Source organism: Haemorhous mexicanus, chromosome 8 (assembly GCF_027477595.1).
Source record: "Haemorhous mexicanus isolate bHaeMex1 chromosome 8, bHaeMex1.pri, whole genome shotgun sequence".
NCBI classification, from domain to species: Eukaryota; Metazoa; Chordata; class Aves; order Passeriformes; family Fringillidae; genus Haemorhous; species Haemorhous mexicanus.
The window spans coordinates 23,052,918-23,079,113 of record NC_082348.1 but is presented as its reverse complement, the minus strand read 5'-3'; the positions used below and the strand labels follow the sequence as shown (position 1 = coordinate 23,079,113).

Sequence of the window (26,196 nt, the reverse complement as noted above, 5' to 3'; positions counted from 1 at the left end):
TAGAACTAAGGTGTATAAATTTTAAGGTGTATAGGTTAGAAAAATTATGGAGCAAAATTACATGGTTATTTGTCAATTATATTCCTAATTATTTGCAACAATTTAAAATACAGCTATTCACTATGCCATGGTCTTAAAAATATGTAGATTTTTTTTTAGTGTTATAAAATATGCATCCCTTTGATCAAAAAATACTGCCAGACAAATGCATAAACACTTTTTTGGAATTTGGCCTGTCAGTACAAAGGTCTGTTTTACATTCTGATTCATAATGTCACATTTATGGCAGCTTAAAGCTTTTCTTCTCATTAAACCTTACTAGCCAGTACTTGATGACCTTCTGTGCTGTCTAATAAGCAGGCAGGTTCTTTTTTAAAATTTTGCAATGCATATATATCAAGCTGGTAGATCACAGTCAGTTTTAGTTTTAATTCAAAATTAAACTTTCTGTTCAGTTAAGGAGATCTTTCATAGAAATATTTTCTTATTCCACTTTCTCAAAAAGTGTCCTTCTAAGCTATTATACATTTATTTTCAAAATTTTAATAATGATAATTCAGTGGTGAGGTTTAATACCAACTATGTAAGCAATAGATGTAACTTAATATTTTTTAAATGAAAAATAAATATTTAAATAATGTTGAATTGTGGCACAGATAAATTATTTTACTGTTGAATGAATTAATCTCTACAGTAAATGCAGCTGTTTACACTGGAATAAAGTATTTTGCAAATAAAATCATTATAGTACAGGAGTATAGAAAGATATTTTGAGTTAACAGATTTTCATTTTGGTTTTTCCTAATTTTTTTTTTATTTTCTTAAATATTGTTTTGCTGTCACACAATTTGCATGAATAGTATTACCTAATGATGACCAAAAAGTACCTTCAGTATCCATTTAAAATATTGTATCCCAAAGATATTTACTCTTAAGTTAACTTTGTATTTTAGTGAGGGTTTATATTAAAATTGGTAAAGTGTCTTTTATGCACATGAATTTTGAACCCTATCTGTACACAACTTCCTATGGATTACCAAAGCAAATGCAAACAAATTTTCAGCTTCTTGCCTTAAGTAAAAAATGAAAATTGTAAACATCAATGCTTATTTCAAAGATAAATCTAGTATTTCAGTGATATATAAAGGTCATAGCTTCTGCTCTAATGCTTTATTTGTGTCATAAGCAAGTTTTAAGTGAGACTTGGAACAAATGCATTTGCCTTAAATATAGTGCTTTTGCAAATATTTTATAAAATTAGAGTTATTAATGATCAGGAAATTAATAATCACAGTAATTGGTATCAGTAATAATCAGAACTTGAGTTCCAATTTCAGATTGCCTCAGCTGCCCTTTTGTTCTTTTGCTGCTGTGACTCCAGAAAACTCCAAAGGTTTTCGTTACATGGCAATAGAGCATTTCTGTTACCAAAAGGCAGCTGAATCAAATGATTTATCCCACGGTGCATAAAAGGCAAACTCTGAACTTGGAGTGTATCTGAAAGGACTAGAAAATAGTGCTTATGTGGTTAGGAAAGATTGCTTCCATACTTTAAGGAATGCTCCTCTAACTTCATGCTTGGAAAGAGTATCTATGTTTCTATTCACAGAACAGAGATGAGTTGAGAAAGTCTAAAAACCAAAGGTTTAACAATATCCAGGCCCTGAAACTGAAACTTGACAAATGCAATGTAGAAACAAATAGTTATCTACTCAGCTGACAAAGTGAGGCACTGAAACAATTTTTAAAGGTAGATTTTACATCCCCTAACTACTTTAAAATGCAACCTGGAGAATCCCACCTGCCCCTAAAGGAGTATTGTCTAGTTTGAACAGTGTTGAAGAAGGATGGCATTTCCAAACCCCTGCTTAGATGGTCACAGCAATACTTTTTACCCTTATAACATACAGCTGTGAATTTGATAGATTATGATAATTAGGAAGCTTAAAAATTAGTCCATTCACCATGTTTCCATGAAGCTTTGCTTGTTGTTATGGAAATCTTAATTTTAATTCTGCCTGGGCTTGTTTGTTCTCAACAGGTCTCATGTACACTAAATGAGGATTGAATGAAGGGAATCAGAAACTGTAGTAGGTTATTACTGATATTGCAGGCATTATTATTGCAAATATCAGCAGAAAGGCTTATTATCAAGCAATTGACTTACTAAGTCTTTCTCTTGAGTGCATTTATGTCTCTTATGTCATAGCTTTGGCCTCAGGCAGCATATGATCCTATCAACAGCACACATATGCGCGGAGCAGAGTTCAAATATTTAAAGGGACATCATCAACTTGAGGATGCTTGAGTGGACAATCTTGTACTTGCTGTTCTTAAAAGTTAAAAGTATTGGAATGGAAAGGGTATATATTCACCCCAATTTTTAGCTCCATTTTCTGTACACAGCAATGTGTGAATAGTTTATTGAATCCTGTTGGTGGAAAACACCCTTCTGGTGCATCATGTCACAACTGCAAAGCTTAAGAGAAATGGATAAAACCCAGCAAAGGGGGAGAGAGACAGGATGGGACTCCTGTGCCTCATAAGGCACATTGGCACAGCAGGGCAAAACCAGGGCTGTGCTCCTCTGCCTGCTTTCAGAACTGGACAGATCCAACCAGAAGTTGACAAGTGTCCCTTTAAGTAGTGCACATAGTACTAGTGGTATAGCTGGTTAGTTGTTTCTTTATAATCCTTAAACTGTGTTTGTACGCGCGTTGATATCTCAAAGGTTTTAAAATCAAGAAATATTTTAATAGCATTTGGTGAGTAAACTCTTTGCTGTTTTTATAATAAAGTTTTTAAAAGACATCTCACTTTCAGAGGAATTCAAAATAAAACTAATTTAGCAGCCTTTCTTACTTGAATGCTTGCTTACTAAAATCTCCTGTGAAAGGAAAGATGCACCCAGAACAACATACACTGTCCTTCTGAGATGGAAAGCACTGTTTCGTGGGCTGTAAAATCACTTAAGAAGTTCTGCTGTGTAAGAACTTCACTCCTCTATTTTAGCAACAATTCTCCATCAGTTTAATGGTGCCAATTACTTGTGTGAGGACTCCAGCGTGCTGTCTGTTCTCTTGCCCACTCCAGCTGTTTCTACTCTTCACTTCTACTCTACCATGTGATAAAGCTGTTATTACATGCTGTCCCAAGGTGACTGTATTGTAATATCCATTTCTGCTGGTCTTAAAACAATTTTCCTCATTATGACAGCACTCTTTATGGAGTTCAGGCACCTTAGATATTATAGTTGCTCTTTATAAAAAGCATGTGACTTGTTTTGTGGCTCGCTTCATTTAACACAGTGAACTAAATAAAGTAGTAGATAATTGATTGACAAAAGAGAATGAATGTGGTTTTGCATGAACACAGTGAAAGTTTACTTGCACTGATGTTTTTATATGCCAGGTGCCAAGATGTGCTTAGAAGAAGCATGCTTTCTCTGAGTGTTTTAATTTGAAGTAAACAACAATATTAACTTCTTTGGTTAATATGTAACCTTCAATAGAGGCACCTAGTGGTATGCCTGAAATAATGTTTTAAATTTGTGTCTGGAAATATTAATAATGCAAAGCTATTGCTGACAAGTACAATGTAATAGAAACAGACTTGTTTGGAGAGAACTTTTTTCCTTGCCCATTATTTGGAAAATTTATTTATTAAGAAGTCAAGAAAAACACTTAAATTGATTAACTGAAATTTCCAAGCTTTGGAGTTTGTATTATGTAGGTAGTTTCTTAGTTTTGGTTCTAACAAAGTGGCCTGATTTGTCAAGGCATCTGATTATATAGAGTCAGGAACAATGAAAATGACTCAATATCACTGAAAAAAATGGGCAGATATTTATGTGTCTAGCTTTATCTGTGCAACTTCAAGAACACTGACCTAGTTTCTGAAGATAGTTTTAAGGCAAAGGTGAAGTAAACATTTCAGTACATATTTATACTGTTCTGTTTGGGCAGATAAGGACAAAATAAATAATAATAATTTTTAAAAGCTCCTCCCAGTCCTACAGATTCCAGTTTTCTTAGTATTTAAAAACTAATAATCAAGGCAATTTATAAAGCAATCAAGACTGGCAAGTATTTAGTTTTCTATGTTGTATTTGGGTCTACTGAAATTTACAGGTATGGTGTTTCCTCATTTTAACCCTTATTTTTTGATCTAATAGTGAATTTATATTTTTTCAATTGTCTCAGTTACTGTTAGTATGAAGGTGAAAGTATTTTATGACATCTGTATTAGATCAAACTGAAGGAAAAATGGATCATTTAATCATGTTTTGTCACAGTACATCTTTCTAACTGCAAGTAATAAAGACTAGGGAACACCACATGAAAATTGAGTAGCATCTTTCTGAATTGGATGTGTTTACATTTGTATAGTCCTTTAAATCTTTAAGCACCACAGAAGTAAAGAATTACATCAGGAGTGACAGAGCTTTATGTAATCTTGAAGCCTCTATTTCCAAGTTACTGAAAACATGCAATATTCATTAAAATCCTGTCATTTTAATATATAAGAACTTACAGCCATGAAAAGTGTTAGTATAAAGCTATTAAAATTTTTTAGGTGGAATAATATGGTGCCTACTATTGAAAGTGTCATTTTTCTGCCTTGTCATCCATTGTATTATATACAAGTGCAAAAAAAAGTGAGCCTGATTTGTTCTCCTTTGTAGAGCCAGGCCGAGGCCCACTACAAAGGAAGTAAACATGCCAAGAAGGTCAAAGCACTAGAGGCAACGAAAAACAAGCCCAAAGCTGGTTCTTCCAAGGACAGCGCAAAGGGTAACACGGGCTGCTCCACCACGCCAGTCACAGCCAGCATCTCTGACAAATCAGGTCAATGGAAACCTTCTGTTCTATACATCCTTTCCTGTCTCCTTTTTTTGGGTTTGTATGAGAGAGTTTGGTTGCATGATAGTGATCCATAACTTGTGTTTTCTAAACGATTTTCTCTGCTTGTACGGAATAGTTTTGTTTTGATACTCTCAAATTGCTGTTTCTCGTCTGTGGAACAACTGGCGTCCCTGAATGCTACAGTGTATTTTTTTAAAACCTATGAAATTTACTAGTAAGAAGTATGGATGTTCTTATGGCAGTAGTGGATGCATGTGGGTGGAGCATCAATTCTGAGGTTATATATTTAGCTGAAGCACAAGAAACCTTTGTAAGAAATTTTTCCTTTCTGAATAAGACAATCTTGCTCTAATAGGAAAACACACCTACAGAAATGTGAAGCCTTGTGGCCTGGGTATTTCCTGACACTCACAGCTCATTAGTGCTTCAACATCACTTTTTTTTTTTTTTTTTTCACTCTCCACATGAAGAATCTGAGGAAACTCAGCAAAACTAATAGCAGTGGAATTGCTTGAGCTTCTGCTCTGTCAGTGTTGTATTTCTGAATGGAATGGATGGAATGGAGACTTTCATGAACTCACTGACAGTGTTATTCAAGAGAAGGGCCCCTTACCCAACTTCAGTCCAGTAGACTACTGCTGATAGATTTGCTTCTGCCTAGGCAGTCATTTATTATCCTCTTCACCAGAGCTGATCTTGACTCAGGTGCCATGAGGTGAATAACAGTTTTTTGACATGTGCATAAAAAATGACAAAAAAATCCAGCTCAAAAAAAGGATCAGTGACTAATTGTCATCCTGCTGTTTTTAAAGCAGCTTCAAAACTATCTGTGGGTCCTTAACAATAACAGTGGGTACCAAATTTTGAGTTGATTTTCCTAGCAAATCACATTTTAGTTTTGAGAGAGATGAGTTCAAGTAGCATCTTCAGATAAACAAGACATGCTACTATAAAACAGTAGCAAATTGCCATTAATCTAAATATCAGGTAGGCTATTGGACAGAAAGAGATTTAAAATATTTAGTAAATATTTTGCTATCTGTAATATTGAAAATAGCTTTGTTTAAGATAGGTTACTGCTCCAGGTGAGAACTCTGACAACAGCCAAAGAACTGCTACGTGGTGAGATCTCAGACCACAGCCAAAGTAAAATATCCTATAATACTGTAGAGGACTTAACATGTTAATTCATCTATAGTAACATAATTTTATAATGTCCTCCCTCTCCAATGCCAAACATTGAGGTCCAGATAGCAAAAGTTTCATCATCTTTTTCAAACTCCATCTTTTTCTTCCAGAAACCATCTGGAGCTGTTTCTAGTTTCCTTTGCCAGACTGTGAGGTCTGAATTAATTCATTCTTTTCTTTCCTCTGCAATGTATCTAAAATCTACCTTCAGTTTTTGATAAAATAATACAACCAGTCAAAAGGGAAACCTGCTCTTGATATTTTTTTATTGCCCTGTTTTGACAGTGTGTTGTTATGCTATTAATTACTCTGTACAAATTAGACAGATTACCATCTGTGTCTGTTGGATTACACCACTGCAACTGTTTCTATAGTAAAAATAAATCCCAGTGGCAATTGAGTTGAACACTTTCTTCCCATCAGGAGAACAGTGGGATTCTCTGTGGGGAGAGTAGGCTCCTCAGAGCCTCTTACTGCTGTACAGGAGACTGAGGATGGGATGTTTGGGAGGAAAAAACCTGAACTTGAAGCAAATTTTTGGTATTAGTATGGAAAGCTCATCACAGAGATGGGTAACAACTTGAAGAGCAGGGGTTTTATCAGACTTGGAACAAACCACAGTTTTGTTCAGCTACAGTTTCCCTTACGATTCCTTGCTGTTCAGGAAACATTTATTGATACTTGTAAATACCACCACCCTGCCTCATTCACCCTGCAGGCAGGAAAAAGTCACCACAGATTGTGTGGCTAAGTTGTTGCTCTCCTGCTATAGCTGGGCCATCTCTGCTTGTCCTGACTGGGATTTGCAGAGTGGAGGTGGCCATAGGGGCTGTATCCATAACCTGTCTCCCACACAGTTTCTCAAGCTGTAATGGCTGTACCACAGTTTTATATGCTAGAAAATCACTGCTATGAACCTGCAAGCTTTTTCATGGCTGCTTTGGCATGTGGTTACAGAACAGCTGTGTTAATGGCACTGGGAGCTGCTCTTGCTGGGGTGGGTTGATCCTGGCTGGATTCCAGGTGCCCACCAAAACCACTCTACCACTCCCACCCTCAGCTGAGCAGGGGAGAGAAAATATAGCAAAAAGCTCATGAGTCAAGTTCTGTCAAAGTTAAGGGAAACTTGTGACAGCTTCTCACAGAAGCCACCTCTGTAGCCCTCCCACTACCATGCAAAGTCAGTGCAGTGGCAAAGATTCCCTTCCCTCCCAGTGTTTCCAAGATGGATCAACAGAGTGATACATGTAGGTATGGCATTGCTTTAGGAAAGGGCAAGGGTAATAACCAGCACGTAACATAGTTTAGAATATTTGAAGTGTGGTTTAAATATAGCTCTAAGAATGCAATAGAAGATAGTGTCTGTGACCTCAGGTCAGCATAGTCTAGATGCATACAGTGATGAATCCTTCAGGAATGCATAGGATAATTACTGGATTGAAATGTCACTGTTTACTTATCAAGCAAAGAGGAATTCTTTGATCCTACTTCTAAATCAAAATAAATAGTTCAAAATGAAGCATACAAATGATGTGGTATCAACTTCTTTGCATTTTGCTTTGATATGAAAATTGCAAAGTAAATGCAACTGTTTTAAACTGCTCAAGAGTCAAAATCATATTTCAGATTATAAAAGATAATAATTTTTGTCCTTTGATCATTCTCTGTATGCTCTATTGGCCTCATGCCCATTTGTGCAATGGTAGGTATGGGTATTTCAGTTCAATCTTCATTGCAGAAGAGCAGAAGACTCTGTTACTTGGGAATTAGTAGGTAGAGATAAACGCTTTGGATGCTCTATGAAACCCCACTTTGTTCAGCTGGCAGGAATATGGTGATTAGTTGTCCCATTAGACAGGATTGGCAACTCCAAGCTATATCAGTCTTAGAAAAGTTGACCTTGTGGTCTTGTCTGTGGGTTTTAGTTCATCAAGGGCTCTCTGTTTAATGCTTTCACAACAAAATTGACTGCTTTTTTTCCTGAAGTAGTGTGCAACATGTTGAATTACATTTACTCAGGAAGCTTATGGTGGGTTGGATTTCTCCAGTGTCCCCATTGCCAGTGCTGTGTATTCATCAACTACCAGAGAGGTGAAATGTCCCAGTGGAGGGCTCAGTTTGTATTTCACAAGTCCACCATCAAGACCCTCCCTTACTCACCTTGCTCTCATTGCATATTTTAAAAATCTTTCTGCCAGTGCTCAAATTCTAAACCTTTACATATGCAGCTCTTTACTTGGACTAATGTAAAAAATTATGCCAGATCTCTTAGCAAAATCCCATTTCACCTTAACATTTGTTTCCATTTATCCCCTTGTTTTGCACACATTTTAAAGGAATGGCTTCTTTACATAGCTCAGATAAAGTGTTTCTTACATGATCCTTTAGAAGTAGCTGGGAGCTGGAGACATAAAACCTCCCCAGCTGAACTGTGGTGTTTCTGTCCTGGGAAATTCAAGATTATTTGTCACACAGATACCATTATAAGAGTTCCAAAGCCACAATATTTCTAATTATTCTTATAATTTTGTGTAATGTACCAAAGTCCTCTAGACCTCTAAACAGGTTGTGATTAAGTTGAATTTTGAGGGTGGGGCAGGGACAGGGAGAGGCTCTAAGAGAGGAACAGGACAGGGATGTGTTTGGCTTGGTGTCCTCCAGAGTGTATTTAGAGTTTCTGCCTTATGCCCTTCAAAGATGCTGGTGCTTATGTCTGGCCTCCTTCAAAAGCTACTGATGAGCTTCATCAGTTCTTCACATTTATGCTGACATAAGGAGTTCTGCTGGAGCTATACTCCATAAAATAACCATGCATCTATGTTTCTGTGGATTCAGATAGTGCCTGCTAAGCACAGGCATATTCCTGTTAGATGAAGGTATTCATTTATGTTCAGCTAAGTAGTAAATTCAGTCTGATTCAGCCACCAAGGAGAAGCATTTCAAGGGCATTCTTCCACTACACCCTCTGAGGTAAGCTTTGTTCCTTCTTGGTTCAGCCTTTTGATTCAGCCATGTGAAGATCCTTCTGTATTGCTGTCTGTTGAAACTCTACCCCCAAAACAGAGGTAAGAGCACAGTATAGAATTTTCTGCTTGACCACAGTGCTTTTACAATTGATAATATAAAATATTATTAATAAATGCTCATAAATTCATCCCAGTTACACTGTTGCAAGTACCATACGTGTACTTACATCCATGGCACATGCAATGCCTGTATTTCATTTAATAGTAAATAGTTTCTGGGCCTTTTCTGGCAGGTAGTTTCAGCAGCTCTTTCAGGAAGTTGCAGTTTGCTTTATGCTCTTAGGATGAAAGGTGAGCCAAAAGAAAAATTAGCAAGTCAAAGTCTGTGAACAGGAAATCATTATAATAGGTTGGGATCTTTAAACACTTTTTTCTCTGCCAGCCTTACTGTTCATACTTTTCAAAAGTGGATATTCAAACCTCATCTTTCTATGTGTGTCTAAATCTGAATGGAAAACCAGTCATACTGTGTATTTTGCTGTTGATAAGCTCCTGGGAAATCTTTGGTCTGTCTATAATGCTAGCACATTTCAAATTCTGCACCTCAACTGAAAACTGATTATAGGTGCCATTAACTGAGAAACAAGCTCTGCAGCTGACACATGTACATTGATGAGCTGCTGCAATTCCTGTTCAAACTGGAAAAGGCTAAAATTTTCTCCCTTCAGTTATTGTAGCAATCAGAAATATATGCAACCAGGATTTTCCTTGGAAGGAATGATAAGGTTTTCCTTTTCCTGCAGTAAAATAAGCATAAGCTTTGGATCAAAAATATATTGTAAGATGAAATAAGACTCTTTTGGATGTTCTGCTCTATGGCTGAGCACTCATGTCCTGTATCATTAAAACTAAATACCTCTAGTAATTCTACTTACTCAAGTTCTAAAAACATGATTTTCAAAGCAGTTTTTTAACCAACATTCTTAAAATAACACAAAGGTTTTCTTTCTTCGAGAAGTAGTGATAGGAATTTGGCCCAACAAAATTGCCCCTACTAGTGTTGCTGGACAATGGGAGCAGGGCCAGGGATGCTTCAGCTACTGGGATTTTTTTAGCTAGATGTATGTGGTCATTTAAAGAATCCTTTCATATACATGGAATCTTTGACCACCTCTTTCATACTGTGAAATCAGGCATCTGTTTTTCTTGTTTCTTCTGTTAATGATTAAATATAGAATTGCCTATTGAGTATCCCAAGAGGATGTTTTTAAAAGGATGATGGTGATAAGGGATTGATAGTAAGGTGAGTATGAAATAACAATATAACTTGCTAAAAAGATACCTACTTCTTCTGTTGTGTTTTTTAACAACCCTGGGAGAAATAATTTCAATTTTATTTACGACTTTCACAACATTTATTGAAGAAACATATTCCTAAGGAGACAAGGCATTTCTTCTGATATCAGATGTATATTTTTCACTGGTACCAGAGAATAAATAACAGGATTCTGGTGATTATTCATACAATTGGTAGTTGAATAAAGTTTTCTCTATGTTCAGTTTTGTGAAGTTAACGGCCGTGTTGAAGCTGCAAAATTTAAGTTTTGTCCTTTTCTCTGAGCCCTTGAATTAATTTAGTGTCCAAATAGAAAAGAATGGGTCAGAAAAAATGCTTCTTGAGCAGTGAAATCTACTTCATTCCCTATAGTAGAAAAATTATTTATGCAAACATTAGGCTACTCATTATTTCCTTATTTCTTGCTTCCAAGGAGAGTGAAAATATTTTAGTGTTGGTTAGACAAGTTATATCTGAAATGCAATTTATTTGTCAAATCTTGAGGGCATGACTGAATGCTCACAGTCCTCAGGCAAACCTGCTGCAGAAGTGGGTGAGAATGTACAATCACAGATGTCATTTAACTGAAATGAAGACGAGTGTTTCATAGCTGACTTTAACTGCAGTTCTGCCTGGGCAAGTACTGAGTGAGCAGTTCAGACACAGGCCCATGAGAATGCACTTGCAGAGTGTGTCAGTTCTCCTTCATTCTTTTATTTAGATGCCCATAAATTTCATATTAAGTTCTAAAGCACCTCAGCATCCAAGCATAGAGTTTTAAGATTTTTGTTTTGCACAAGCAGCAAGTGAAATATGTTTCTAGTAATATATTTCAGATTCATAAATGGTGGAGCCAATGTTATTTTTTACAGCTGAGATGATGAACTGAGACTAAGCAGAAGTGAAGGCTCTCTGGGTAAAATACTGTGTATTTTTAATAATATTTGAAAGTTATTTTTCTAAGCATTCCTGCATTATTGAAAAGTTTAAAAACAGTGCAGTACTATAAGTTTGCATTCCAAGATATCTGAAATAGATGTAGGAGAATTTGGAGTGGGAGTGTAAAATATTTGCAAAATAATAGATGTCTGGTGTCAGAAAAAGATAAGTTTATAGCTAGCAAAAACATTTGTTTTCACCCATATATTTTGTAATAGCGAATCTTATACTGTATTTCAAGCTTTACTCCCACTATATTAAAATTTTCCAACTCACAAATTTTCCTATTCCAGCCCAAACAGACTGGCATAGCTCAGAAAGGATGAAAGTAAATATGCCTGGACCCAGGAAGACTGAGCTTCTGGATGATCTCAGTTTATGGATACTCTTTAAATTGGCATTCACACTTGCTAGCTGTGTTTTGGATCCACCTTGTTTTCAGTTGCCAGCACTGTAGTGCTATTGATATTTCTGAGTTTTATGAACAAACTTCTGGTGATAGCTTTCCCAACCTGTCAACATGTCACTGAGAAATACATAGGTATTGGCATTGTACTCTAGGAAATTGCTCTGTGTGTGGTGTTTGTAGACAAGTTGATTTTCTCCAGAAGTAACAGGTCTAAAAAATAGAGGAGGAGGAACCTGGGAATAGTGATAGTCTTTTTTCAAATTAGGAACAGAGAAGTCTGATACAATGTGCATTCTGTAAAATATCATTAAGATCAGCAGGTGACATAGAGGCACAATGCAAATGGCCTTCAGTGAGTGTTCAAAGTTTTTTTCTCCAGAAGTATTGCACACACACCTGCATTTTGACTAGCAGTACAAAATCAACCCTTCTTATTCCTTTAGATTTTGCACTGAGAAATTGCATTGTGTTGAAGTATGAAATAAGGGGCTTTTGAAATGCCCTTTGTTGATACAGAACAATTTTGCAGTTATTTTACTCTATGTTTTGTATGTATGTGCCAATGTATCTTTTTTTTCCTTCCCCTGCTGGTGAGTGCATACAGATTTTTCTTGATCTTGTCTTGTAAAACAGACACTAGCCAGCCAACGTAAACCAATTCCCTGAGAATCTCCAAATGTGTAAATAATTGATTAAAAATCATAGGCAATACAGCAGGATCACCACTGACAACCCAGTAATTAAAGCAGCAGGAACTTTCAGTTCAGGAAGGTGTACAAATGGATACAGGAATAGATTTTGTAGGGCAAGGTTTTACACTTGCAGAGCTACATGTACTTCTGAATATTTTCTAATTCTCATCAGTCCACTTTCATAAAAATTAAACCCATCCAAAATTGCAGGAGCAAACCTTTTTCAACTTTACATCTTTATTCAGATCAGCACAAATATTTTCACACTGAAGAAAATGCAGGTTCCCTTGTAAGAGCCTTTGGTATGCCAAATCAGAGCTAAAATATCTAAGAAATTGTCAGCATCACTGCTGTAACATAACCATGCAAGTGATACTTCTGAAGTAAAAAAAGAAATTTGGGTTCAGCCTGTTGGAGAGTAGTGATGCAGTTAATCAAATAATCATTCTGGCTACCAAGTTCACCTAATATTGCACAGCCATCCAGACATTTCCTGAGGTAGCTTCAGTGTCTTGAGAAAATATGTTGCAGCTTATTTGAGGGCATATTTGTGTTTGAGGGGAAAAAGCTTTATAAATATAACTTCCATTTTTTTCTCATCTTTGTATAGAGAGAAAATTTGTTCTCTTCAGCATGTGTCAGACTGATTTATTTCATTATGTAAAACTTAGCTCTTTTTCATACATGCCTGAAGTACAAGACAACGCATTTTACAAAAATGAAAAGCGACCAAAGGGTTAATAGATACGTTGTGCTGTCTGATTTGCATGTAGGTTTGCAGTGGAATTTTTCTAGAACAGAGCCCTACGGGTTTTTCAGCCTCATTTCTCAGTAGACTGCACAACTGGTGAGAAAGTAGGTATTTTGTCTAACAGCCATTAGTGTCTCATTATTCAGCAAATGTGCAGATAGAACAAAACTTACTTTGAAATACCTTATCCAGGTTTGCTAACTCCATCTTAATGAGTGTGAAGAAATAATCTAATGCTCTTTGTTGTTTGTTTTGTTGGGGGGTGTGGTGAGTGGTGCTGAGATGCAAGACCAGAGTACTTATAAATCTGTAAAGGTTGTGACCACTAGTAACCTAATTGCTGCCCTGCTGTTGTCTTTCCAGCATATATTACTCAAAGTGTTCATCTTTTCCATCATAAGAACAACAGTTAATTGTGTGTGTACTTTAATCCTCTACAGCACTGTGAACCAGAAGAAAATGCTTTCTGTGAAGAACAGTGTTTTGAAACCTGCTTTTCTTACTGGAGCTATTGTCTGACTTTCTATTCAATAACTTTTCTGCTAATACACTGAAAAAGGCCCTTCTTTTCATCCTGGTAATTCAGTCACTGATGATCTCCTCCCTTCAAATCCTATTTCAGGCTAAGGAGATGTACAGTAGTTCTTGTTTCTAATATATTTATGGGTGTTCTTGTTCTATTCCCAGGACTCTGTTCCAGGGTTGATCCTAATGTTTGGTTAGGCAGTCCTACAAGTACAGTGTGACTAAATCAGTTTTCCCCACCTTGATTTTATTTTGTTGTAGTTTCTTAACATCTCCCTTAATTACATTCAGCCAGGCTTGTTATCTCTTTGACTGTGATCTCTCTGCTTTAATGGCTTTTGGTTTAAATGCTGCAAATTTTGTTACAATATTTCTGAGGTATTGATTTTTCTCTCTACAGATTTATGTCCTTCGCTTTCAAAGCTCTCCATACCTTTGTATGTCTTTTGTAATACACTTTCAAATGTTGTCTTGCACCTGTCTATCACACACAGGCATTGAAACCAGCTTCTGATAGAGCTTCCTGCTTTGCCTGGACCTATTTGTGAAGAGTTCCCTGCAATCAGCTGCTGAACTTACTTCTTTCATTCTCAGCTTTAAAAATTTCTCTTTTGCTGGGATGGACTGAAAAACAAGAAATCACTTGTGAGAAGTTTGCCTGCCGCAATGGTGCCTGTGTCAGTGACTGGTTGTCGTGTCTCTCTGTGGTTTTTTACCTTTTCTATGCAGCTGTTCAGGGCAAGAATGTTTAATCCATGACAATGTCATGGATTTCCTTTTCCCATTCTGTAATCACTGTATGCTTCAGAAGTTGTTCAATGCAGCCCAATATTCACAGGCATATATGGAGCTGTTGAAATTACAGGGAGAACCTGATAATCTATTTTGCTCAGTACAGCTTTATCAGTATGGGAGATATGTTTGCTTTCCCTCAAACTTTCTCTTAGTCTCCAAAATCAACACTTCAAACTAATAGCAGCTCCCTGTAGCACAACTGATGCGAACTCAAGATTATCACAAGCCAATGCTTTCAGTATCCCAAAAATAAAATATTAACATTTACTTTCAGAAATCACTCTTGATTTTAGTTACCATAGGAAGTCACATAGTTAGAAATCAGTTGAAGATGTACAGGATCACCAAGCAGTCCTTTTTTTAAAAAGGTTTTTCTTTCAGGAGAGATATGGTATTGTAAGGCACCACCATAAACAAGACAGATTGAACCAAAGGCTCTGCCCCTAACTGTGCATCAGTTGTGCTCACTGGTTGTGTGGCCCTGATAACCATGCAGTGACTGAGTTACACAGGAAAAAATTATGTGGCTGGTTTAGACTGGAAATTGCACTGAATATTGTGTGGCTCTTTCCTTCATGTTTTTCAAGAAGAAAATAAGCATATGTTTTTACTATTTTCTTACCTTTACAATGGAGAGTAATAAACATTTTACTGCCAAAAGTAATTTTTCCATTATGATCTCTTCTAACTTGGCAATGTGCACTATTGTGCAAGCAGGTAAAAGAAATATAAAATCAGATTTCTATACCTAGGAGTGAGCCTCACAAAAGAGCTCCAGTGCAGGGTTGTAGAGCAGCAGTGGCCACTTCTCAGTGTCTGTGCTGCCCTTTTGCTGTCAGCACTTTGTGCACAGCTGCTGTTCAGTGCCCGGAGCTGGAGGATGCAGAAGGGCAGGGCACAAGGGAAGGTGTGAAGCTGAGGCTGGGCAGTGGGTGGCTGTAAGCACAGTGTGGTCTCTTCCCAGTGGAGAGCCACCTGCATCACAGGTGGCTGTGCTGGGCTGTGTTCTCAGCCCCAGGATCTTTCCCTCTCTGTGTGCCCAGCCTTCAGCACAGGCTGTGTGCAGTAGTCCCAGTTTCTGGTGGAGAAGAGAAGCAGGCAGGTGCAGAGTTATACTTTCTTATTACATGAAGACACACACAAAATACGTATTTTCAGTAATTGGAACATTTTTTTGTTATTGTTACAGCAAGAGCAAACTTGTTTATTTCTTACATACAGTTTGAAACGTGACAGTTTTGTAAGGGTTGTTAGGATTGTAGCAGAATTTCATAACTGAAAGCTTTCAGCATATGTATTGGAAAAGGTTCTTGCAAGCATATCACATACCATCAGTACCTTGGATATTTTAATTCTAACTGCTATTTGAACAATCTGTTGTGGAACAGAACTTTATTGTAGAGGTGTTTTATGTATCATCAGTGATAAAAACTGGGCAGACAGGCATATTGAGGGGTGTAAGTAGCAATGGCTATTCTGATACTTAAAAACTTGATCGGATTTCTAAATCTATGTGTGAGTTTTAAATTCATGTTGTTTTTATTTTTAGCCAGAATGCAAATTCTGAATTAAGGGTCTGAATATTAAGCTACTCTTTCTTTTATTGTTGAAAATAGCATGTATGATTTCATCATGAAGTCCAAATAAAACTTCTTTCTAATGTGCACCAAAGCATCACTGACTCAAAAAAAAAAAAATGCCATTAATGGGTAGGACCTATTCTCTACACCACAGCAACTGCAGTGAGAGTGGCATGACCTGCTAAGGTCAGTGAGTCACTTCAGCTGTAGAAGTGAAGCAGTAGAACCTGTAGGTTTGAACCTGTGAGGTGTTGCCCTGCAGGGTCCTGACTTTGGTTCCCAAAATGAGGCAGTACTGATCAGATAAATGAGTCTTGAATTTTAACATGGCGCTGACACAAGCATGAGTCAAACAAGCAGAAATATGTGAAAACAACTTCAAAGCAGAATTAAAACAATGTAATGGATGAGAAAAGCATTTATATTACTGAGCCCAAAGCAATACTTAATTAGCTGGCTTTAGTTATTTTCCCTGGGCTCTACTTCAAAATAAATCCAGGCTTCAGTGAGAACCTGAATCATCAATTTACTTTTCTGGAATTTAAGACAAATTAAATACGGCTTTTGTCCGTGGAAAAGGAACATAGGTAAATAGTACAAATTAGTTTTTAAATTAACTTCTTGCACTTGAGTTTTGGTGTGAGTGTTTCAACCTGAGCCTGGTGCAGATTGAATCACAGCTAGTGCCTTCAGGCAGTAGGCTGGTACTGCCCTGGTCTCATGCTTCCAGCTGTGCTCTGCTAAGATGTGCAGCAGAAACTGGTGTGCCCATGGTCCAGGCAGGATGGACTCACTCCTGCCCTTATTTGGGCTCTGCCTGGCTCTATTGGTCTTGAGCCAGGCAGAGTTTAGAGCAAAGCTGAGCCTATTCTCAATAAAACCTTCAGAAATAGCAAGAGGACTGTAGTCCTACAGCTGCATCTCCCAAGTCACATCTGTTTTATAAGCTGGTGATAGTTGGGAAGTATGACTATGCAGGCAGCATTAACAGTTCCATTTTTTGATTTCTGCATGCAGATACTGTTAGCTCTGTGCTATAAGTGCAAATAAAAGAGTAATTGTCTTTGTGCTTTGTATAGACATGCAATTTGCATTTCCTGTGCTTTGCACTGTTGAATAGTTGACATTTCTGTCTCAAACATAAAACTGTAAGTAATGGTGTTTTGAATTATGTGGATTGAAACAGTAAGCTGTTATCAAAAGCCCATTTGGAGAAGTGCAATTTTCTGATTTTAGAAGCCAGGAAAATGCAGCTCTGGGCCCACTGCAGTGACAAATACACACTTAGCTCTGTGTCCTTTCTGTGGGAGTTCAACTGTATAATAACCTTCCAATGATGATCTTTGAAGATGTTCTGCATTAAACATTTAGAATGGTGGAAGGAAACATTAATTCATAGAGGGGAGTGTGTCTCTCCTTATCCACCCCCATCGATGAAGAGCTTATTTGTGTCAGGAAGCTTTCCAAATGATGGAATTATTATGTGAACTGAGGTTCTTTCCAAAAGCTGCAATACTGGCAGAATTGAGCCCAGCTGCATGCTGGTAACTTCTCTCTGGTTTTGTAGAAGTTGTCTTGTTAGTGTGTATACTCTAGAATTGTTGGAATATGAATAGTGAAAACACTGTAAATCTGGGGAGTATTATAAAAATCAACATACTACATCAGCTGTTGGCTAGCTAAGTAAGGAGAAGTGGGAAATGAAATCTGTCATTTTTTCAATCATCTGGTAAATTCAGTGCTGGAAAACCATCACTCTGTGATGGTAATTGGTGGCCCATGTGAAATGGATCTTCTTCCTTATCTTGGGATCTTACTCCACAGACACTTGGCTAAACAAATAAAGTCTGCTCCCTCTTGTTGAGATCAGTGCAGGCAGGGGCTGTGGGCAGGGGGGTAAGCACTGTGCTTGTTGCACAGGGGTGATGATTTCTATCTCCAGGAGGGCTTCCAAAAACACTAGATTTTTATCCTTACATTTAAAAAAATACCTTGGGAACAACATAAAAAAAACCCCAAAGCCAAACTGGAAGTGTAGTTGGTATATGTTAACATACAGCCTGCAGTTATGTAGGTGTCCTTTCCTTTAAGGCCTGAAATGCAAAATACTGTGGAATTCCTTTATTCCATTTTGGTTTACATATATCCTGGTGTTATGCTTTTTGCAGTTTGGCATAATATTGCATAAAACAAAAACAACAATTCTATTTTTCAATCATGTAAATTTGCAAATGACAGGTGCTCTTTGTGTTTCATTTCTAGATGTTAGTACCTCTGAGAATTTTCCATATTGAAAACTCTTTAATTTAGAATGTTGGCAAATGCTATTTATTGAAACTGTATTTTATGAAGACTCATAATTCATATAAAGTATTCTAGATTTTTGCAGATGTAACTTATTACTATGGAGACGAAAGTTGAGTAGCCTATTAAGTACAATTTAACATCAATTTCTTTTGTCATATTTTGTCAATCAAAATACCTTCAGAATCTGGTTTCAACATTAATTTGGTCATAATAGTAGTCTATGTACTTGACTATTTTCAGTGTTTAATATAGTTCATATTGTGTAATTCCAAAGTATTTTTATTGTTATTTTAGAAAATAATAGTCTTTTATTAGAATTTTCTTTCTCCTGGCTTATAACAATCTAAAATTGATGTACTGCAATGCACTTCTGGGAAATATGCCAACAACTGTGGGGTTTAATTCGAGGATGGCTATTCATAGTTCATGTGCACTCTCAAGTGCTTGCTTGAGTGGATACAATCCTGTTTTCAGAGTTCTTGGTAGCACAGTCTTGGCCTGATACACAAAGGCATGTTAAGACAGAGTCTGGTAGCTGTAAAGTGCAAGGGTCCATGTTAAAAAAATAAATGTTCTAATAGAGCCTAGTTCTTCGAGTCAGTTCAACTCTATTTCAGTCTAAGCCGTGGGTTTCAAATGGGGAGGCTGCTCTCATGTAGATGTTGTACTTGCTTAGATGATGGAATTTGATTCCAGCTGTTCAGAGTGACATTTATTCAGTCATTTCTCGTGTCTGTTTTGTCGGGGTTGCTCATACCAGCACCCCTGCACTGTCCCCCTCCCATCTCATGTTTGTTTTGGACAGAGCTTGTTTTACTGCTGGCAGCTAATATGGCTTGTGGTCACAGGGCCTGCAGCTGAGCAGCTTCAAATGCAATGAGCCCTTGAGGGGCAGCATGTAAGCAGGGAGCATTCAAACACTGGCTCTGGCACAAAGTTCCTCTCTAGCACAGCTGGCACATTTTATCTCTCGCTTTTTGGTTGCCATCTGCAAAGTGAAGTAATACCTGCCTACCTGCCTCGTAGGAGCACAGATGATTGACTCATGCTTGTGAAGTGACAAAGGAATGCACTGAGTGCACACAGAAGCCACCTGATCCACAAATATATGGGGAGTCATTCATGGAAAAAGCTAAAATATTAGCAACTGTGTTCCTGTGTAGTACCATAACTCCTGGAACTGAAACTAGGGATGTATGTCAGGATGATGGCGGAGCCTTTCAGCATCCTCCCAGTGACTTTGAGAAACCTGAGCCCTTCCAAAGGCAAATGTATTGCTTTTGAGAAATATTTTTTAATCCACAATGCAAAGCCTTGCTTGTTTCTGAGTGCTGTCCAGTCCTTAGGCCTGGCTTCCTTTGGTATTGCTTGGGCTCCTTTCGACTGGCCATGCCTTCAGCACAACAGCAATAACAGCTGGCATGAGTTTGGTGAGGTTTTTGGTGCTCACTGGTAACTTTGAAAAGAGGAAAATCACCCCTTTGTGTCAAATTACATTCCACGGCAAAACTTTTAACAAGATTTCAAGGATGCTGCTCTCTTTTATAAAATGAGATAAATTAGCTCCCCTGTTGTGTTATGTTTACTAAACCCACAGGACTGTTACTGTATGGTTTTAATATGTGTGGCATAAAACAACAACATGTGTATTTTGTTTCTTTTAGAAGATAAAGGGAATGAAAAACCCAACAGTGGGAGCCAGCAGTCCAATACAGAAGTGGATCCTTTTCTTCCCAAACCTGGAGTGGCGCCTGCAGCACCTGCCTCATCTTCCAAGAGCACCAACGGAGCTGCTAATGCAGTTACTGAGTCAGAAGAGGAAAAAGCCAAAAAACTACTTTACTGTTCATTATGCAAAGTGGCTGTGAATTCCCTTTCACAACTAGAAGCCCACAATACAGGTGAGTATCCATATGTGTTAGCTGTGTGTTAACATTTTTGAAATTCAGTGTTCCAAGGTGGTAGCCACACTTCACCGAAGCATCTTTTAGTTAAAACTTACAATAGCAAGTTAAACCACTGGTCTTGGTAATGGCAGTTTCCTGTGTGGTTTTTGACATTCTATTAAAGCACTCTCTAATTTTTTTTAAACTGTTCTTCATGTACTCTCTAAGTTTTTAGTTGACAAAATCCCTACAGTTCATGTTAACTAATCAGATCCCTCAATACCTTCACACTGAGCATCACAGTAAGATCATAATGGTTTCTACAACACTTAAGGTTTCTAAAATGCCAGTGTTCTCTCTCTTTCATATTTTATCTTATTATCATTAGTATCTGTTATTTTGCTGGTAAAATTTAGAGTAAATAATTTTTTATTTAATTTTTTTGATAAATTTAGGTTGGGCTCCTTAAGTTTCCTAGATGTCATAAAATCTGATTACTGAAGATTAGTTACATGTATTTTTTGGGCCACAAGCAGCAATCCCTAGTGTGCCCTGTCTCTCTGTGGTGTGCTGGTGATGTAAAGCTTGTTAACAAGCCATTGAAGCTGGTTTTACAGCTGTAATCCATTCTTGAAATGGGCAAAGCAGCCGTTTCTTCCGAATCAGAGGATATTTATTGAAGTATTAGAGTTCCTAGGCAGGTTTTGAGGGATTGCTGTGGTTCCTGTCCCAGTGTTGGCTAATACCATTTTCTGCTATTCACTGGCTCTGTGGAATTTGGCAAAAGAATAAGCAGCAAACACTTTGGCCATCCAGTCACACACTGCCCCAGACAGTGTGGTCCAGCATGCCTGCTGCTCCCTTTTCTGCACAAAGCCTTCTGGCTTGCCTTTAGATCAAGGACTCAACAGCTACACTGCCTGAAACAAGAGTGATCATTAGTCCCAGTCTGTGGTGACTTTAACCATTCTGTCTTGAAGATAAATGTTACAGAGTCCCAGGGCTGAGGGAGTGTTTTGTGCTGCTGATCATGAGCTCACCTGCATCCCCTTGCCCATTAGGCTCCAAGCACAAGACCATGGTTGAAGCTCGGAATGGTGCTGGTCCCATCAAGTCCTACCCTAGGCCTGGATCCCGAATGAAGGTGCAGAATGGCAGCAAAGGCTCAGGACTGCAGAACAAGACGTTCCATTGTGAAATCTGTGATGTCCATGTTAATTCAGAAATTCAGCTTAAACAGGTAACTTGCATGTATCTGGAGCTCTTTGTTGGTTGAAGTTACATTGCAGTGTTGTAGGTGCAGTGTAGGGCTGTGTGAGGATGTATTGGTGAATATTAAATGAACTTAGTATTTCTTATCTGTCTTCCCACAACTATTTCTAAATATTTCATCATAGGTCAAGTTCACCTTATTATTTTAGTTGGGAAAAATGGGATTGATAGTTGTAAAAGCAGAGGTGTCAGTATCAATGAATGATATAGCAAATCTCATTTAAAAGTTTTCTGTGGTTCAAGATAGGGATTTGAATCTTGTTCTCCTAACTATAAGAAATTCTGGGTTGAGGTTCCCTGAATGCATCTTTCGGTGCTGTTTTCAGTCTGCTGTAATAATGTTTAATGCTATGTGAGAAGGAAAACATGTCTCAAATCTATTGATTTGGGACAATCAGCAGTAGTACAATACTGTGGATATGTCTGAATTATGTAGAACAACATTATCATTAGCAGTGTGGCTGTTGTGTGCCCGTGGAGCTGTTCTCTGTCTGAGCCAATTAGCCCTGGGTTCAGAGCTGTGCCCATACAAATGCAGTGATTCTGGTACCCAAATGGGAATCTCTGATTGGATGGTGCTGTGCTGTGTGAATGTGTCCTCTCATTCCCTGTTTTCTAGTTAGCTCTAAGATAATTTCAAATGCATGTGTAGACATATCCCCAGGTACTGGTTCTTCCTTCAGCTAATATTGAATTGTTTACACAACTGAACAGTATCAGCAAGATGGAAATTTACCTCTTACTTTTGAATATCCCAATGACCTAGTGATTACAGCTCTGCCTGGTTTAAAGCTCCTCAAGTGGAAAAAGGAAATACTAACCAAAATATCAATAATTTGCAGACCCTGTCTTCAATCACAAAATATGCTGTATTTAATTAGTTTCTGATTCTCTATTTGATATGCTCCAAATTGTTATGTTTCATTCAGCAAAACTCATCCTTGCTCTCTATAAAGAGCCTACTTTATCTTACAAACAGGAGCTTAGGCATATCCTGCTGATAAATCAGTTTCAAACTCAAAACCGAGAAATGTTTAAAGAGCTAATTAAATGTGAGGATATTTATTTCAGCACATTTCCAGCCGAAGGCATAAGGACAGAGTTGCAGGAAAGCCTATGAAACCTAAATACAGTCCTTACAACAAACTGCAGCGCAACCCAAGTATTTTAGCAGTAAGTATTTTTATTTCTCATCACTGTCTGTGTGAATTTGTGACCTTGGGGACTCCCACTGCACAGAGACAGGAACATGACAGACCTGATGCTTCTGCAGCCTCTCTTCCCCTGCAGGCTGAGTCTGCATAGGAATCAAATTTGAAGATGGTTATGTGTTCTGTCTGCTCAGTCCAAGGCATGCAGACAGCCCTGCAAGTGTTATTTACTGCTAGAAAGAAAGGAATAGTCAGTGGAATGGGAAATGAACCATGTGCCCTATGGAAAGGTATCAGCTGTACTGGCCAAGGGCTCTTCTCTTGGAAGGCAGCAGTGGGTATACTCTGTCTTTTTGCACACCTGAGAGAGCTATAAGTTAATGATGGATGCAGTCAGGGAAAAGGACATAGGACGTTAAGATAAAAAATACTAATGCTCATTCTCTGCATACAACAAACCAGGATGCTGTGTGGATGTGTGAGTTGGTGCAAAAGAACCATCAGGTTTTCAGGAGAATTGACTGCCTGTATTTCAGGCCATGTCTGTCACTGATATCAAACACCTCTCCTGTCTCTGTGCCACTGGCCAATGCCTGTCACACACACCTGCATTTCCAGGAATCCCCCAAGCTGGTCCTGCTGATCGTCTGCAGCCAGAGTTCAGGCTGGCTCTAGCATAGCACAGTTTGTATGTTTATTTGCTCATGACACAGCAAGTGTTTACTGGAGAAAAGTGCTTGCCACCTATGGCACAAAAAACAGTGTACAGGCTGAAAAGAAACAGATGCAAATGTGTGTAGGTAAGAGAAAGCATGTGGAAAGCCTGTAAATGCTAAAATATTGATGTGTCTTTGTGATTGTTTAGAGATAAATGAAAATGCTGTAGGCCTCCTCTAAGTCTCCCCACTTGATAGGTTCTAGCCATGCTAATATTCTTCACTTGTAAAATACATCATTTTATCATCTATTGCATAAGGAGAGACCACCAATTATAAAGGAAGAACACGAGTATTTTTGCTTCCACAACTGAATGATTGTAGTGCAAAGCATTTTTAGTGATATAGATTTGAGTGTATATATTTCTGATTAGCTGTTTCACCACAAGCACCACCAATGCTTGTAGATCCTATGTAGAGTCATACATATACATATATTTCAGAAAAAAGTTCTTTTGGGCATCAATCTTAAATAATATTTCTACTTTGAAAAGAGCTGGTCTGCATTGGAAGGCGCTAATCTGACTGGTGTGATACCACCTTCCCATCTTGTCCAATCTTCTTTTCTACAATTCATTTTTGGAAGTGGAAAATTGGACTTTTTATATTGAAATCTTAATCATGAGGGTGTTTTTAATATTTCATGCACACAGTTATAATTTATATAAAGTTACTCACTTGCAAATTATGCTTCTTTCTAAACATCAGTGAGATGGTCCCTAGACTCAAGAGATTTATTTATATTTAAATATAGGATTTGGTTGCTTTAATTGCCCTGGGAGCAAGAGGACAGTGCAGGTAACATTTCTGAGCAGCTGGTAAGAGGTTTCTGTGGAAAGCCACAGTGTCCCCTATGCCAGGGTTCACTTTTTCCCTCGTGCAAAAGTGGGCGTTGGGAGAACTGTATTGACAGTGCTTTTGTGTGTGTGTGTTTCATTCCAGGCAAAACTTGCATTCCAGAAGGACATGATTAAGCCACTGGCACCTGCTTTCCTCTCCTCTCCTCTCGCTGCAGCTGCAGCTGTGTCATCAGCTCTGTCCCTCCCTCCCCGGCCCTCGGCATCCCTGTTCCAGGCACCAGCAATCCCGCCAGCCCTGCTCCGGCCAGCCCACGGGCCCATCCGGGCAACGCCGGCCTCCATACTCTTTGCACCATACTGATTTATTGGTGTGGGAAAGAGATAGCTATGGCCAGTACCAAGGGCAAAGGAAGGCAGGAAAGGGGTTGAGGTTTTAAAATGTTTCTCTTTTGCAATGCCATCCAGCATGACACCTCATCCAACCACATCATAAAATCCATCGTTGGCGGCACTGCGTTTTGGAGTCTAGACAACTCTGTCTTCTCTCTGTCTCTATTTTTTTAATCAAAATGGCGTGATTTGCTTAAAAATTAAATTGCTCATAAATTTTGTACCATTAAAGATTCATGCATCTATTCATTTTTTTCTTTCTTTTTTTTTTTGTTTTGTTTTTGTTTTGTTTTGTTTTTCAATTTGTATGATGCACCTTGGAATCAAGGAACATAAAATATTTTCCTGACAGACTTGAAAACTAGGGTCTTCCTCACTCACACCTATGTAAATACTTCTCTGAAAAGGAACGGGGTATAATCTAATGTGGAAAAAAGGAAAAGGCAAATGAACCAAATGCTTGATTGCAGATAACATCTCAAGAAAGAATTGCATCCATTATTTTCATGTGCTCTTGTTGACAGGGATTGTGTGCTGTCCTAGACCCCAGTACTGGTGTATCTTGTGTAGTACTACAGATGTACCATGTCTGATTTTAATATTTTTAATTTCTGTGCAAATGTTTGAAAGCAATGCAATGCTGAAGCTTTTATTATTTCTTTTGTGTCATACTTTATTTAGAGAAATCAAGAATAGAAAGCCATATAACATAGAGTTAAGATTACTGCTTGTTTGCTACTTTCATTTAACTTATTTTTGTTGTTTCTTCACTGGTGTTGCTAAGCAATGTTTAAAGAGAAAAAAAGCTTTTCAATTGCACATTGCCACAGCTCACATGCGTTGTTCCAGAAGACAATGGATCCATGTGTTTGTACGTAAATATCCTGTTTTCTCAATTTCTAACTAGTTTCCTTTGTAACGATGCTGCATAACATTGTGGCTCCCTAATGCAATAATGTACAGAACATAAAATATTTATAATTGACCATATTCTCTGTTTACTGAATATATTGCAGTAATGTCCCACCTATCTTCTTACCTCCCCAACCCTTTTATAAAGGTGAATCAATATGCAGTGCTCAGACTGGAGTTGTTATATGATAATGGGGACTACAGGTGGAAGAAAGAGGAAAAAAAAAAAAAGAGAATTAACTTTTAGAGTGTCTTTATCAGCAATCCATAATAGTAAGATGTCTGTGTATTTTTTTAAATGTACCTTTTCAATAAAATAATAAGAAAATTATTTGTGCTTACTGTGTTTTAATTGGAACAGGAAAAAAAAAGCCTGAAACAAATTTAGCTAAAGGAGTCTTCCAGGAGCAGACAAAGCATCAGAGTTGCAATAAAGTATAATTACAGAACCTGTGTTTGTTTCCCTTGTGTTTTAATGTCTTTCCCTCACTGCAGCCTGTAACAGCTTTTACTGAAGCTTTTTTGCAGCAAGACTGTAAACATTCCCATCGGAGTTTTGGAGGAAGACACGGCGGAGACAGGTGTGTGATTATGTGAGTGTTTTACTGTACCACCAAAATGCTGCACCATGGTTGTGCCATTGCTAATGGAGATTAAGGATTAACTTTAAAACCAGCCTGGGCAGACTTGAGACTGTAGAAGCAGGTGGCTTGGGA

General features: G+C 37.9%; 1 protein-coding gene across 4 annotated transcripts in view; it reads left to right on the top strand.

The window, feature by feature from the left end:
- ZNF385B (zinc finger protein 385B) overlaps positions 1 to 25,811 on the top strand; it is a 109,931-nt gene extending 84,120 nt beyond the window's left edge. For all 4 annotated transcript variants that reach the window (XM_059853205.1, XM_059853202.1, XM_059853204.1 and 1 more), the window contains 5 exons: positions 4,685 to 4,847; positions 20,018 to 20,254; positions 21,301 to 21,479; positions 22,583 to 22,684; positions 24,321 to 25,811. In XM_059853205.1, the coding sequence (XP_059709188.1) occupies positions 4,685 to 4,847; positions 20,018 to 20,254; positions 21,301 to 21,479; positions 22,583 to 22,684; positions 24,321 to 24,539 (900 nt within the window). In that variant the 3' untranslated portion in view covers positions 24,540 to 25,811. The remainder of the gene's footprint in view (positions 1 to 4,684; positions 4,848 to 20,017; positions 20,255 to 21,300; positions 21,480 to 22,582; positions 22,685 to 24,320) is intronic.
- Positions 25,812 to 26,196: the final 385 nt, after the last annotated feature.